A 14907-nucleotide genomic window follows, 5' to 3' on the forward strand; every position below is an offset into this window, starting at 1 on the left:
AGCCGAACGCGCTAACCATTGAGCCACGGAAGCCCAAAAATTAAATGGTCGTCAGGTATTATGGAAAAACTTTGGCTTTTTACGTCATTTATACCAAAACACACCAACGTTCCCGGGTGGGCTCGAACTAGCAATCTTTCGGTTAACAGTCGAACGCGCTAAATATTGTGCCACGGAAGTTTAGAAAATAAATTGTCGTCAGGTATTGTAGAAAAACTTTGACTTTTTACGTTACATCTGAGACAACACAACACCGCTCCCGGGTGGGTTCGAACCACCAACCTTTCGGTTAACAGCCGAACGCGCTAACCATTGAGCCACGGAAACTCAGAAATTAAATGATCGGCAGGTATTGTGGAAAAACTTTGACTTTTTATGTTACATCTGAGGCCTCACAACTCCGCTCCCGGTTGGGCTCGAACCACCAACCTTTTTACTAACAGCTGAACGCGCTAACCATTGCGCCACGGAAGCCCAAAAATTAAATGGTCGTCAGGTATTATGGAAAAATTTGACTTTTTACGTTATTTATCACAAAACACTCCAACGTTCCCGGGTGGGCTCGAACTAGCACTCTTTCGGTTAACAGCCTAACGCGCTAACCATTGTGCCACGGAAGTTTAGGAAATAAATTGTCGTCAGGTATTGTAGAAAAACTTTGACTTTTTACGTTACATCTGACACAACACAACACCGCTCCCGGGTGGGCTCGAACCACCAACCTTTTGATTAACAGCTGAACGCGTTAACCATTGCGCCACGGAAGCACAGAAATTAAATGGTCGTCAGGAATTATGTAAAAACTTTGACTTTTTTACGTTATTTATCACAAAACACAACAACGTTCCCGGGTGGGCTCGAACTAGCAATCTTTCGGTTAACAGCCGAACGCGCTAACCATTGTGCCACGAAAGCTTAGAAAAAAATTCTCGTCAGGTATTCTAGAAAAACTTTGACTTTTTACGTTACATCTAAGACAACACAACACAGCTCCCGGGTGGGCTCGAACCACCAACCTTTTGATTAACAGCTGAACGCGTTAACCATTGCGCCACGGAAGCCCAAAAATTAAATGGTCGTCAGGAATTATGTAAAAACTTTGACTTTTTTACGTTATTTATCACAAAACACAACAACGTTCCCGGGTGGGCTGGAACTAGCAATCTTTCAGTTAACAGCCGAACGCGCTAAACATTGTGCCACGGAAGTTTAGAAAAAAATTCTCGTCAGGTATTCTAGAAAAACTTTGACTTTTTACATTACATCTGAGACAACACAACACCGCTCCCGGGTGGGCTCGAACCACCAACCTTTCGGTTAACATCAACGCGCTAACCATTGAGCAACGGAAGCCCAAAAATTAAATGGTCGTCAGGAATTATGGAAAAACTTTGACTTTTTACGTTATTTATCACAAAACACACCAACGTTCCCGGGTGGGCTCGAACTAGCAATCTTTCGGTTAACAGCCGAACGCGCTTACCACTGTGCCACGGAAGATTAGAAAAAAATTGTCGTCAGGTATATAAAAAAACTTTGACTTTTTACGTAACATCTGAGACAACACAACACCGCTCCCGGGTGGGCTCGAACCACCAACCTTTCGGTTAACAGCCGAACGCGCTAACCATTGAGCCACGGAAACTCAGAAATTCAATGATTGGCAGGTATTGTGGAAAGACTTTGACTTTTTATATTACATCTGAGGCCTCACAACTCCGCTCTCGGGTGGGCTCGCCACCAACCTTTCGGTTAACAGCCGAACGCGCTAACCATTGAGCCACGGAAGCCTAAAAATTAAATGGTCGTCAGGTATTATGGAAAAACTTTGGCTTTTTACGTTATTTATACCAAAACACACCAACGTTCCCGGGTGGGCTCGAACTAGCAATCTTTCGGTTAACAGCCGAACGCGCTAACCATTGTGCCACGGAAGTTTTGAAAATAAATTGTCGTCAGTATTGTAGAAAAACTTTGACTTTTTACGTTACATCTGAGACAACACAACACCGCTCCCGGGTGGGTTCGAACCACCAACCTTTCGGTTAACAGCCGAACGCGCTAACCATTGAGCCACGGAAACTCAGAAATTAAATGATCGGCAGGTATTGTGGAAAAACTTTGACTTTTTATGTTACATCTGAGACCTAACAACCCCGCTCCCGGTTGGGCTCGAACCACCAAACTTTTTACTAACAGCTAAACGCGCTAACCATTGCGCCGCGGAAGCCCAAAAATTAAATGGTCGTCAGGTATTATGGAAAAACGTTGACTTTTTACGTTGTTTTTACCAAAACACACCAACGTTCCCGGGTGGGCTCGAACTAGCAATCTTTCGGTTAACAGCCGAACGCGCTAACCATTGTGCCACGGAAGTTTAGAAAATAAATTGTCGTCAGGTATTGTAGAAAAACTTTGACTTTTCGCGTTACATCTGACACAACACAACACCGCTCCCGGGTGGGCACGAACCACGAACCTTTCGGTTAACAGCCGAACGCACTAACCATTGAGCCACGGAAACTCTGAAATGAAATTATCGGCAGGTTTTGTGGAAAAACTTTGACTTTTTATGTTACATCTGAGACCTCACAACTCCGCTCCCGGTAGGGCTAGAACCACCAACCTTTTTACTAACAGCTGAACGCGCTAAGCATTGCGCCACGGAAGCCAGAAAATTAAATGGTCGTCAGGTATTATTTTTACCATAACACACCAACGTTCCCGGGTGGGCTCGAACTAGCAATCTTTCGGTTAAGAGCCGAACGCGCTAACTATTGTGCCACGGATGTTTAGGAAATAAATTGTCGTCAGGTATTGTAGAAATACTTGACTTTTTACGTTACATCTGACACAACACAACACCGCTCCCGGGTGGGCTCGAAACTTTTGATTAACAGCTGAACGCGCTAACCATTGCGCCACGGAAGCCCAAAAATTAAATGGTCGTCAGGTATTATGGAAAAACTTTGACTTTTGACGTTATTTTTACCAAAACACCCCAACGTTCCCGGGTGGGCTCGAACTAGCAATCTTTCGGTTAACAGCCGAACGCGCTAACCATTGTGCCACGGAAGTTTAGAAAATGAATTGTCGTCAGGTATTGTAGAACAACTTTGACTTTTTACGTTACATCTGACACAACACAACACCGCTCCCGGGTGGACTCGAACCACCAACCTTTTGAATAACAGCGGAGCGCGCTAACCATTGCGCCACGGAAGCGATTTATTTCTGGAAAAATTTTTGACCGAATTCAGCTTAATTCCCTATAAAATACTCCTTAAAAGAGATTTCATCTCGATTGAAAAATAAATAAAAATGTACCTCGATTTTTCTTAACATTTTCAAAATCGACGTTTCACCGCCAGAGAAGCATATTTTGAGTATTTCTTCACTATTTTCAAATATAACCACTGAAACCAGAATTTTTGTACTTTTTGCTTTAATTCAAGCAAATGTAACGATATTCATTCAAAAAACTGTTAAAATTCAATTTTCAATAAGAAATCGTCACGGATTTTGTATCTTGAAGAAAAAAACTTGTGATTTTTTTTCTTCGATGGCAGCAAGAAAGTTTGCACGACGATACATAGTCTAATTTCGCAAGTTTGCATCTTAATCGTCTGCGTCTTGTCGTGCCAACGCTTCGGCAGAAAGAAGTTTCTCTATATCGAAGCTTTTAAAAACGTACACGCACTTAAACCCAGAGGTCCTATAATTCCAATAAAATCCTGCATTTTAGAAAGTATCCTATTTTACCCTACAATTTCACAAATCGTCCTTTAAAGTCTCATATTTTTACCCTACAATTTCACAAATCGTCCTTTAAAGTCCTTTATATTTGGGATTTTGATGTAATTATTTATAGTCTTAGTTGCATTACGTTTTAAACGTAGAATCAGGGATATCTCATTTGGTCAGATAAAAAAATCCAAGCTAAACGAATGAGAGGGTGGGTTGTTTGATTACGTTTTGCTTAATTACTTGGCCCCGTTTGTCGTAGCCCTAACCTTAGTATGGTTGGATGGGGGACAAATTGAAATAAAGCTTTCTCAAAGGACATCCCCGTATCTCTAGGGTGGGATAGCTAAACGAGTGAGAGGGTGGGTTAGCTAAACGAGTGAGAGGGTGGGTTAGCTAAACGAGTGAGAGGGTGGGTTAGCTAAACGAGTGAGAGGGTGGGTTAGCTAAACGAGTGAGAGGGTGGATTAGCTAAACGAGTGGGAGGGTGGGTTAGTTAAACGAGTGAGATGGTGGGTTAGCTAAACGAGTGAGAGGGTGGGTTAGCTAAACGAGTGAGAGGGTGGGTTAGCTAAACGAGTGAGAGGGTGGGCTAGCTAAACGAGTGAGATAGTGGGTTAGCTAAACGAGTGAGATAGTGGGTTAGCTAAACGAGTGAGAGGGTGGGCTAGCTAAACGAGTGAGAGGGTGGGTTAGATAAACGAGTGAGAGGGTGGGTTAGCTAAACGAGTGAGAGGGTGGGTTAGCTAAACGAGTGAGAGGGTGGGTTAGCTAATCGAGTGAGAGGCTGGGCTAGCTAAACAAGTGAGATAGTGGGTTAGCTAAACGAGTGAGACGGTGGGTTAGCTAAACGAGTGAGAGGGTGGGTTGTTTGTTTACGTTTTGCTTAATTACTCGGCCCCCGTTTGTCGTAGCCCTAACCTTAGTATGGTTGGATGGGGGACAAATTGTACTATAACATACTCAAAGGACATCCCCGTATCTCTAATATAACCTGAGTTATGAGCCTCCAAAATATAGTGTAATGTTAATCAAATGGAAGGTATGTTCACGAACATTTTGCTTAATTACTCGGCCCCCGTTTGACGCAAATTTTCCTGATTCCCCAGAATTTTACTAAAAATTCGAAATTTCCCTGAATTTTCCATGAGTTTTTTGTCAACTATTTATTTCCCTGATTTTTCCAGGTTTTCCTGGTTTTCCAGGTTTGTATGAACCCTGTTATCTTTTGGTGGGCGCCCAAATCCACATTTAGACTGTACCCCCCTAAATTCGAAACGTTCCTACGCGCCTGCCACCAACCTTTCGGTTAACAACCGAACGCGCATAGCATTGCGCCACGGAAGCTTAGTAAATAAATGGTAAGTGCTGGCTGGCTCCTGACAAGTCTATTTGGAAGTAAATACAGTGATAGTTAATCATTTAAATATAAAATGACCTTTTACGCGTAATGAGCCCTTGACCATAATTAAAGAGCACTAGCATGCGCGTGAGACTACTTGGTCCGGCTTTTAAGTAAACACTGCTAAAGTGACTAACAATATGAGGATGTTTGAACGATTCCCTCCCATTGGAACGAAATCCCATTCAACCGAAATCAAAGAAGGGAGGACCCATTGGACCGCAATCCCGCACCTTGGGCGGTTTACGAAAAGTAGAGATAGCCATGAATGGCTGCACTTAACGTTAGTGTACACTGCCTAGTTATCTCCAATAAAAACGAAGTTGCAAGGAGTTAACCGTGGAATCGGTTTTAAAGGCTTATGTTAATTTAAGGGAAAGCTAAAATAAGACGTTAACCGTAACATTTTCTTTAATGTTACCCTAAAGTAGGTTTCCAATGGTATTTTCATGAAAAGTACGAAAAATTTACGGCGCTCAACCTAACCTAACCTAACCAAACCTAACCAAACCAAACCAATTTACTGTTATCAGAAATTTATTACTACACGAAGTGAGGGACTCTATCGCTTAGAATAGGGACCGTCTCTGCTGGAAAGATTTTACGTAAAGGAGTATTAAAACTTCCATTCCCCTTTCCGAGTTTATTTTTCCCGTTTTCTTCGCTCTCAAAAGCTTCAAAAAGTGGGAGGTTCTCCTTGGTGGCTGATTGGAGCGTTTTTAAATATGTCAGCCAATAGCGATAAGGATGAACACGTGACTAACAAATCGTCTGCTACTCTAGCCTCTTCTTTAACCTAGGGTTACTGGGTTAGTCGTGGGTTCTTATTAAGTTATTCAGCCTCGTTTAAAATTAGTTAATCAACTTAATCATGGAAGGACTCGGAGTATCAATTTTAAATAAAGTCTCGGTAGGCATACAGTGCAATACAAATGCTAAAATTATCAGAGATATAGGTTCTCAAACAATAAGAGAAAGAAACCCCGTAACTAAAGGGGCTAACAAAAACACCCAGACTATGGCTGAAAAAATTAAACCTGGCCTTATTATTAAGAACAAATCTAAAGATGCTTCTGTTCTGTGTAGACCATCATCAAGTGGTAAGGTAACGATCTAGTTTTAAAATAAACACATGTTTATGTCTAGTTACGATATTCAGATTTCACCTCACAAACCCCAAATCTGAGCATAAATAATTCAACTCAGACCAACGACTTGGTAACAAAGTCGATTGAAAAGGGTATATTTGCCAATATGGGTATCAGAGCAACTTTACTGCAAGATATTGTGGACCAATGTCACACCCTTGATCTGAACCTGAAGGTAAATCTATTTGGATTTAATCATAAATTCCCTGTTTAATCCAATTTATTACATTTATAATATAAATTTACTTAATATTTTAAGTGTTTCCTTAATACTCGCCGAGAAAGAACCATTTCAATATCAAATGGGCTAAATGTGGGACTTCTGCAAGAAGATATAGATCCGATTCAGTTGATTATCACTGAAACAGGGAAATGCACCATAATCATCCCTTTTCGACCTGTTGAAACGAAGCAGTTCTTAAATATTGAAAATGGAACTATTAACAGGGTTGATGTGGAGGCTGCACTAAACCTTGTGAAAGGCTACAAATTTTGCCCTGGCATAAAGTGTAATGCTGATATAGCTTCTGGACCAAACTATAAAATATTTTTGGAACCATTTCCTAGAGTCCAGTCAAAAAAAAGTTTTTACACTTCTAACAATAAATCTAAAGTTGGGCAGTGTACACACTGTTTTAAGAGTTCCAAAGTTCTGTCAAACAAGAAAAAACGTAAACTAGAAGAGGATCCGATTAAAAAAACCAAGAGAACCAAAGTTGAAAGCAAATACCCTATAAGTAAATTAACTCCAAAAAGCCTTAAATCAAGATTAGAGAGTATAAAAAAAAGCCGAAGATTTTTGAACAAGAGGGTTGCAAAGCTTGAGGCTCAGCTTGAACATAAAGATATGTTGCTAAACTCTGAACAATCTGATGAAATTGACTCCATTCTTAACGTTTTAAATTCGGATTTTAAAAATGATGTCCAAAAGGCTATCGAATCGGGAGAAAATTCTGAATTACTAAAATTGGCATGGCAAAGAGATAGTGAAAAGAAACAAAATGATGACAAAAAAGCTTTCTTTAAGGATCAAAGGAACTGCGAAGAAAGCCACAATGGAAATCGTTGGAGTCCAATAACTATTAGAATAGCTCTAGCGGTATTTTCTAGAAGCCCAGCAGCTTACAAGGCATTGAAGACTTTCAAAATTTTCAAATTACCGAGCGCTAGCACTTTGAAAAAAAGGTCCCAAGTTTATGATAACACGCCTGGCGTTAATCATAAATACCTCTGCGAACAACAACAGAAGTACGAAGATTTTAAGCGCTTGAAAGAAGTTAAGGGTTTACCAATTCCAAAAGCCGATGGAGTGCTAATCTTCGATGAAGTGAAGGTTATTGAAAAATTAATTTGGAATTCCAAAAATCATCAATTTGTCGGCTTTGCTATGGAAGAAAAAGAATTTCCCCTTTTGAATGATATTTCCAACGATATGTCTGAACCAAAACCAACCCAATACGTTCTTCAGTTTCTCTGGCGTGATCTAACATCGAACTTTGATTTAATTGGTCCATATTTCACCTTTGGTTCTCCTGTTAAGCACGATAAACTACTGCCCTGTATTCTTGAAACTTTACGTTCTTTAAACGCTTACAATTTTGGAACGTCAATTCTAATGTGCGATGGTGCGAGCTCCAACCTGGCTGTTATTAAAAAGACCATGGATGGCGCAAAAAAGGCTTTTTCTTACACGATTGAAGACGCTGAAAATAATTACGAGGTTAATCCTAGTTTTGATAACCCTTTCTGGCCAGGGCGAAAACTCTATTGGATGATCTGTCCTTCTCATGAATTAAAAAGTCTCATTAATTCTCTGCACTCTTCTCACAGTTTAAGAACTAAAAACTTCCAAAGGAACGGAGTCAAATTTGGTTGGCAGAATTTAAAAGATATGTATGAAAGGGAAGTAGCTCGACAAAAAAAACGGTCTTTTGCGGTATGTCCCAAAAATGCATACGAGTTACATAATAAGAGACGCCTGGACGAAATTGAACGTCAAACCAGCCAAAATAATGCAGCAGCCACAGGTTCTATCAGAACTATACGCGCATTCTCATAACCCCAACGAATTTCTACCTGATCGCAAGAGTTCATACGAATGCTACCTCTACTTAAGAGCCTGCAGCCAGTTATTTGAGAATGGGTTTTTATCTAAAGACCGAATTTTCTCAATGGCTGATAAAGAATTCATGTCAATAAAAGAAGGCTATACGTACTTTGCTGATTGGCTCACTGAAATTTTAAAAAAAGACCCAGAAATAAATCTACAAACTCCTAAACAAGATGCCTTCCTTGCTTGGCAAACCTGGGACTTACTGCGAATTACAGTCTTTGGCTTCCTTAAGTTTTCAGAAGACTTTCTTAACAGATATCCAGACAATTTTATATCACCATCGCGAATAAATGGAAGTGCCGTTGAGTCGCTCTTTTCGCAACTTAAATATGCTAGTGGTAGTAAGCTCACGGGTATAAATTACAGCTCTACGCAAAAAGCAGTAAGAATAGTAAAAAACATTCACAGTGGGAATTTTTCCAATACCGAGTATCGGGACGACAACCTGGGCCTGGAAGACATTAAACTATAAAACTGCATTAACATTTTCACATTAAATACAATTAGGATAATTGATTTAAAAATAATCATTGCCCATTGCCACATTTGAGTAAAACTTTAATAGGAAGTGTCATTTCTTAATTTTTGAAAGCATTAAATAATTAAATATTTTTAAAACAATTTTTTCGATTTTAAATGTATCACAGATATTTTTTTTGGACTATTTTGATCACAAGTTAAACCATTAGTTTTAAGCGAAACGCGTTCTTGTACCTCATATAAATGACTAGGTTGACTTTTTTTACATTTTGGTTTAGTTTTCGATATTGATGGGTTGCCAGTTTTCTTTTCAGTCTTCTTATTTACAGCAACCTTTGGGTTTTTCTTTTCAGCCTTCTTATTTACCGCAACCTTTGGGTTTTTCTTTCCAGCCTTCTTATCTACAGCAACTTTCGGGTTTTTCTTTTCAGCCTTCTTTGAAACTTCCGTTTTATTAATTTTTGGAGCTTTCCTTTGATTTAACTTTGGGGCTTTCGTGGTACATTCTTGATTATCTAATTTTTCGGGTGATTTTCTTTTCCTTTTACCAATTTTAACTTTTTCCTATTTTTTTGCCCCTTTGGTTTCTTTAGAGTTTTTTTTGACAGTTTTAGTTTTGGCATAAAGCTTCTTCAGTTGACTATATAAATTGTCTCGGAGATTGTGGCCCCCTTTGCTAATACTTCCACTGCAAACACTGATGAATTCCTGAATTCTTGCATGCGTCGATTTTCTCAGCCAGATCTTATAAAAGAAGGTTAAACTCTCTCGGTCAAATTGCGTCAACAAGTCAGGAATGCACTCTACTCCTTCCCAGAATAATCTTTCAATTTTTTGGTTTTCTTTAACTTCAGATACACACACCTTTTATAAAAATAAAAATAAAATTAACTAGCTGCTTGTAATCAATAGCCTAAGTATTTAGTTAATCTACCTTGATCATGTCTTTCCCGTGTTCACTTAAAGCGTCAGAGTTTGCAAATAAACGAACTGTGTTATTTACTTCCTTTACAAAATCTCTCAAACTCTCTTTGGGAAAAAACATTCCACCTCTATCTTGTTGTTTCAATTCGATTGGTAGTTGCTGTTCTTTCTCTTCATCGTCTAGTGAAATTTTGAAACACAGTCTATAGACATTCTGATATAGAATTTTAGTTTTCATATTGTAGTGATCTGAACTCCTTAATCGTTTAGACACCCTCCACATCTCCCCCAAAGTTCCTCCGCCAAGTCTCAAAATTCCACATAAACTTTCTTGCAAGAAGTTTGAAGGTCTAACTTTAATTTCTTCATTCTTTTCAAAAACTTTTGTCTCTTCTTTGGTATATTTATCATCATCACAGCTCTCCAAATCGACGGTTTCATTATCACAGTTTTCAACAATATTTTTATCACAACGGGAAAATCTAATAGGATAATTTAATAAGATTTGATACCTTTCCATGCACTACAATAAAGAAAAGATCTTAAAACAATAAATACCTGTATACACTACACAAGTAAAAGTTGAATAACTCTTGCACATCTTTACTGTTCATTTCATCAAATTCAAAATTAAATTCTTCCCTTAATGTATTTGCTATTTTTAGGAACTGAAGTACTTCTGCTTTATCATTGGCATAAGTATAAATATTTCGAAGAAAATACTCAAAACTCTGAGACTCAATAATTTTGTTATGAATTGACATTCGCTTGTCACTTAAAGCTATATGAAGCTCTTTTTTTGATTCTTCTTTAATGTGCTCAATAAGATCTTTCACATTTATATCCATTTCGAATGAAATTTCTTCAAAACTTGGGCTAGGAACTCATTACCAAATAACAAATATCAACAACAACATGCTTTCTAGGCCTTCGCGAAGTTCGTGTGATTGAAGAAGCAGACGACGGGACGAAATAGGTCACGCCCTTGAATAGTTTTAGTTCTGATCGTCAGGTAGCGACACTAAAATTTGTTCCCTCTTTCGCGTTTAGCCGCCACTAGGTGGAGAGAAGTCACCTAGAATGGGGGAGCTTTCTACGTGAGAGGTACTATGCCAAGCGCATAGTCCTTCACTTCCTATAGTGATAAATTTCTGCTGTTATGTTATGTTAGGTTAGGTTTGGTTTGGTTAGGTTAGGTTAGGTTAGGTTATGTTAGGTTAGGTTAGGTTAGGTTAGGTTAGTAATATACTATAAATCATTTAACAATGCTACGCCTTTTCCAGAATATTGATGTTTAGCTTTATTGACTTCTCAAATAATATGCCTTTTCCAAAACATTACTGTTATGTTAGGTTAGGTTAGGTTTGGTTTGGTTAGGTTTGGTTAAGTTAAGTTAGGTTAGGTTTGGTTAGGGTAGGTTAGGTTAGGTTAGGTTAGGTAAGGTTAGGTTAGGTTAGGTTAGTAATATTTTATAAATTATTTAACAATGCTACGCCTTGTCCAGAATATTGATGTTTAGCTTCATTGACTTCTCAAATAATATGCTTTTTCCAAAACATTACTGTTATGTTATGTTTGGTTTGGTTTGGTTTGGTTTGGTTAGGTTTGGTTAGGTTAGGTTTGGTTAGGTTAGGTTAGGTTGAGCGCCGTAAATTTTTCGTACTTTTCATGAAAATACCATTGGAAACTTACTTTAGAGTAACATTAAAGAAAATGTTGCGGTTAACGGCTTATTTTAGCTTTCCCTTAAATTAACATAAGCCTTTAAAACCGATTCCACGGTTAACTCATTGCAACTTCGTTTTTATTGGAGATAACTAGGCAGTGCACACTAACGTTAAGTGCAGCCATTCATGGCTATCTCCACTTTTCGTAAACCGCCCAAGGTGCGGGATTGCGGTCCAATGGGACCTCCCTTCTTTGATTTCGGTTGAATGGGATTTCGTTCCAATGGGAGGGAATCGTTCAAACATCCTCATATTGTTAGTCACTTTAGCAGTGTTTACTTAAAAGCCGGACCAAGCACTCACACGCGCATGCTAGTGCTCTTTATTTATGGTCCACCAACCTTTTGGTAAACATCCGAACGCGCTAACCATTGCGCCACGGAAGCCCAAAAATTAAATGGTCGTCAGGTATTGTGGAAAAACTTTTGCTTTTTACGTTACATTTGAGACCCCACAACACCGCTCCCGGGTGGGCTCGAACCACCAACCTTTTGGTTAACATCCGAACGCGCTAACCATGGAGCCAAGGAAGCTCAGAAATGAAATGGTCGTCAGGTATTGTGGAAAAACTTTGACGTTTTACGTCACATCTGAGACCTCACAACACCGCTCACGGATGGGCTCGAACCACCAACCTTTCGGTAAACAGCCCAACGCGCTAACCATTGCGCCACGGAAGCCCAAAAATTAAATGTTCGTCAGATATTGTGGAATAACTCTTATTTTTTACGTCACATCTGAGACCTCACAACACCGCTTTCGGATGGCCTCCAACCACCAACCTTTCGGGTAACAGCTGAACGCTCTAACCATTGCGCCACGGAAGCCCAAAAATTAAATGTTCGTCAGATATTGTGGAATAACTCTTATTTTTTACGTCACATCTGAGACCTCACAACACCGCTTTCGGATGGGCTCGAACCACCAACCTTTCGGTTAACAGCTGAACGCTCTAACCATTGCGCCACGGAAGCCCAAAAATTAAATGTTCTTCAGGTATTGTGGAAAAACTCTTATTTTTTACGTCACATCTGAGACATCAAAACAACGCTCCCGGGTGGGCTCGAACCAACAACGTTTTGGTTAACATCCGAACGCGATAACCATGGAGCCAAGGAAGCTCAGAAATGAAACGGTCGTCAGGTATTGTGGAAAAACTTTGGCTTTATACGTTACATTTGAGATCCCACAACACCGCTCCCGGGTGGGCTCGAACCAACAACCTTTCGGTAAACAGCCGAACGCGTTAACCATTGCGCCACGGAAGCCCAAAAATTAAATGGTCGTCAGGTATTGTAGGAAAACTTTGGCTTTATACGTTACATTTGAGATCCCACAAAACCGCTCCCGGGTGGGCTCGAACCACCAACCTTTTGGTTAACATCCGAACGCGCTATCCATGGAGCCAAGGAAGCTCAAAATTGAAAAGTTTGTCAGGTATTGTGGAGAAACTTTGACTTTTTACGTCCCATTTGAGATCCCACAACACAGCTCCCGGGTGGGCTCGAACCACCAACCTTTCGGTTAACAGCTGAACGCTCTAACCATTGCGCCACGGAAGCCCAAAAATTAAATGTTCGTCAGATATTGTGGAAAAACTCTTATTTTTTACGTCACATCTGAGACCTCACAACACCGCTTTCGGATGGGCTCCAACCACCAACCTTTCGGGTAACAGCTGAACGCTCTAACCATTGCGCCACGGAAGCCCAAAAATTAAATGTTCGTCAGGTATTGTGGAAAAAATCTTATTTTTTACGTCACATCTGAGACCTCACAACACCGCTTCCGGGTGGGCTCGAACCAACAACCTTTTGGTTAACATCCGAACGCGATAACCATGGAGCCAAGGAAGCTCAGAAATGAAATGGTCGTCAGGTATTGGGGAAAAATTTTGACTTTTTACGTCACATCTGAGACCCCATAACACCTGTCCCGGGTGTGCTCGAACCACCAACCTTTCGGTTAACAGCTGAACGCTCTAACCATTGCGCCACGGAAGCCCAAAAATTAAATGTTCGTCAGGTATTGTGGAAAAACTCTTATTTTTTACGTCACATCTGAGACCTCAAAACAACGCTCCCGGGTGGGCTCGAACCAACAACCTTTTGGTTAACATCCGAACGCGATAACCATGGAGCCAAGGAAGCTCAGAAATGAAATGGTCGTCAGGTATTGTGGAAAAACTTTGACTTTTTCGTCACGTCTGAGACCTCACGACTCCGCTCCCGGATGGGCTCGAACCACCAACCTCTCGGTAAACAGCCGAACGCGCTAACCATTGCGCCACGGAAGCCCAAAAATTAAATGGTCGTCAGGTATTGTGGAAAAACTTTGGCTTTATACGTTACATTTGAGATCCCACAACACCGCTCCCGGGTGGGCTCGAACCACCAACCTTTTGGTAAACATCCGAACGCGCTAACCATTGCGCCACGAAAGCCCAAACATTAAATGGTCGTCAGGTATTGTGGAAAAACTTTTGCTTTTTACGTTACATTTGAGACCCCACAACACCGCTCCCGGGTGGGCTCGAACCACCAACCATTTGGTTAACATCCGAACGCGCTAACCATGGAGCCAAGGAAACCCAGAAATGAAATGTTCGTCAGGTATTGTGGAAAAAATTTTAATTTTTACGCTACATCTGAGACGTCATAACACCTCTCCCGGGTGGGCTCGAACCACCAACCTTTCGGTTTACAACTGAACGCGCTAACCATTGCGCCACGGAAGCCCAAAAATTAAATGTTCGTCAGGTATTGTGGAAAAACTTTTGCTTTTTACGTTACATTTGAGACCCCACAACACCGCTCCCGGGTGGGCTCGAACCATCAACCTTTTGGTTAATATCCGAACGCGCTAACCATGGAGCCAAGGAAGCTCAGAAATGAAATGGTCGTCAGGTATTGTGGAAAAAATTTGAATTTTTACGCTACATCGGAGACCTCATAACACCTCTCCCGGGTGGGCTCGAACCATCAACCTTTCGGTTTACAACTGAACGCGCTAACCATTGCGCCACGGAAGCCCAAAAAATTAAATGTTCATCAGGTATTGTGGAAAAACTCTGACTTTTTACGTTACATCTGAGACCTCACAACACCGTCCCGGGTGGGCTCGAACCACCAATCTTTTGAATAACATTTGAGCGCGCTAACCATTGCGCCACGGAAGCCCAAAAATTAAATGTTCGTTAGGTATTGTGGAAAAACTTTTGCTTTTTACGTTACATTTGAGACCCCTCAACACCGCTCCCGGGTGGGCTCGAACCACCAACCTTTTGGTTCACATCCGAACGCTCTATCCATGGAGCCAAGGAAGCTCAGAAATGAAATGGTCGTCAGGTATTGTGGAAAAACTCTTATT

At 40.5% G+C, this 14907-nt stretch overlaps 2 protein-coding genes and 2 non-coding genes across 4 annotated transcripts; 1 reads left to right on the plus strand and 3 right to left on the minus strand.

The window, feature by feature from the left end:
• The first annotated feature begins 7810 nt into the window (after positions 1–7810).
• On the plus strand, positions 7811–9132 carry LOC149610746 (uncharacterized). The gene is made up of 2 exons (XM_089859173.1): positions 7811–8014; positions 8125–9132. The coding sequence occupies exon 2, from the start codon at positions 8244–8246 to the stop codon at positions 8877–8879; it is 636 nt and encodes a 211-aa protein (XP_089715299.1). The 5' UTR covers positions 7811–8014; positions 8125–8243; the 3' UTR covers positions 8880–9132.
• Positions 8935–11066, minus strand: LOC149610747 (uncharacterized). The gene is made up of 5 exons (XM_089859574.1): positions 10370–11066; positions 9822–10293; positions 9571–9751; positions 9154–9402; positions 8935–8963 (listed from the first exon to the last, which is right to left on the minus strand). The coding sequence occupies exons 1-5, from the start codon at positions 10657–10659 to the stop codon at positions 8935–8937; spliced, it is 1221 nt and encodes a 406-aa protein (XP_089715700.1). The 5' UTR covers positions 10660–11066.
• Positions 11067–14202: 3136 nt separating this feature from the next.
• On the minus strand, positions 14203–14275 carry TRNAY-GUA (transfer RNA tyrosine (anticodon GUA)). The gene has a single exon. It is a non-coding gene; the product is annotated as a tRNA-Tyr (tRNA).
• Positions 14276–14496: 221 nt separating this feature from the next.
• On the minus strand, positions 14497–14569 carry TRNAY-GUA (transfer RNA tyrosine (anticodon GUA)). Its single transcript has one exon. It is a non-coding gene; the product is annotated as a tRNA-Tyr (tRNA).
• Between the last annotated feature and the right edge of the window lie 338 nt (positions 14570–14907).

This window comes from Phalangium opilio, unplaced genomic scaffold (assembly GCF_054372755.1).
Source record: "Phalangium opilio isolate 3A_F unplaced genomic scaffold, DU_Popi_V2 ptg000329l_1, whole genome shotgun sequence".
NCBI lineage: Eukaryota > Metazoa > Arthropoda > Arachnida > Opiliones > Phalangiidae > Phalangium > Phalangium opilio.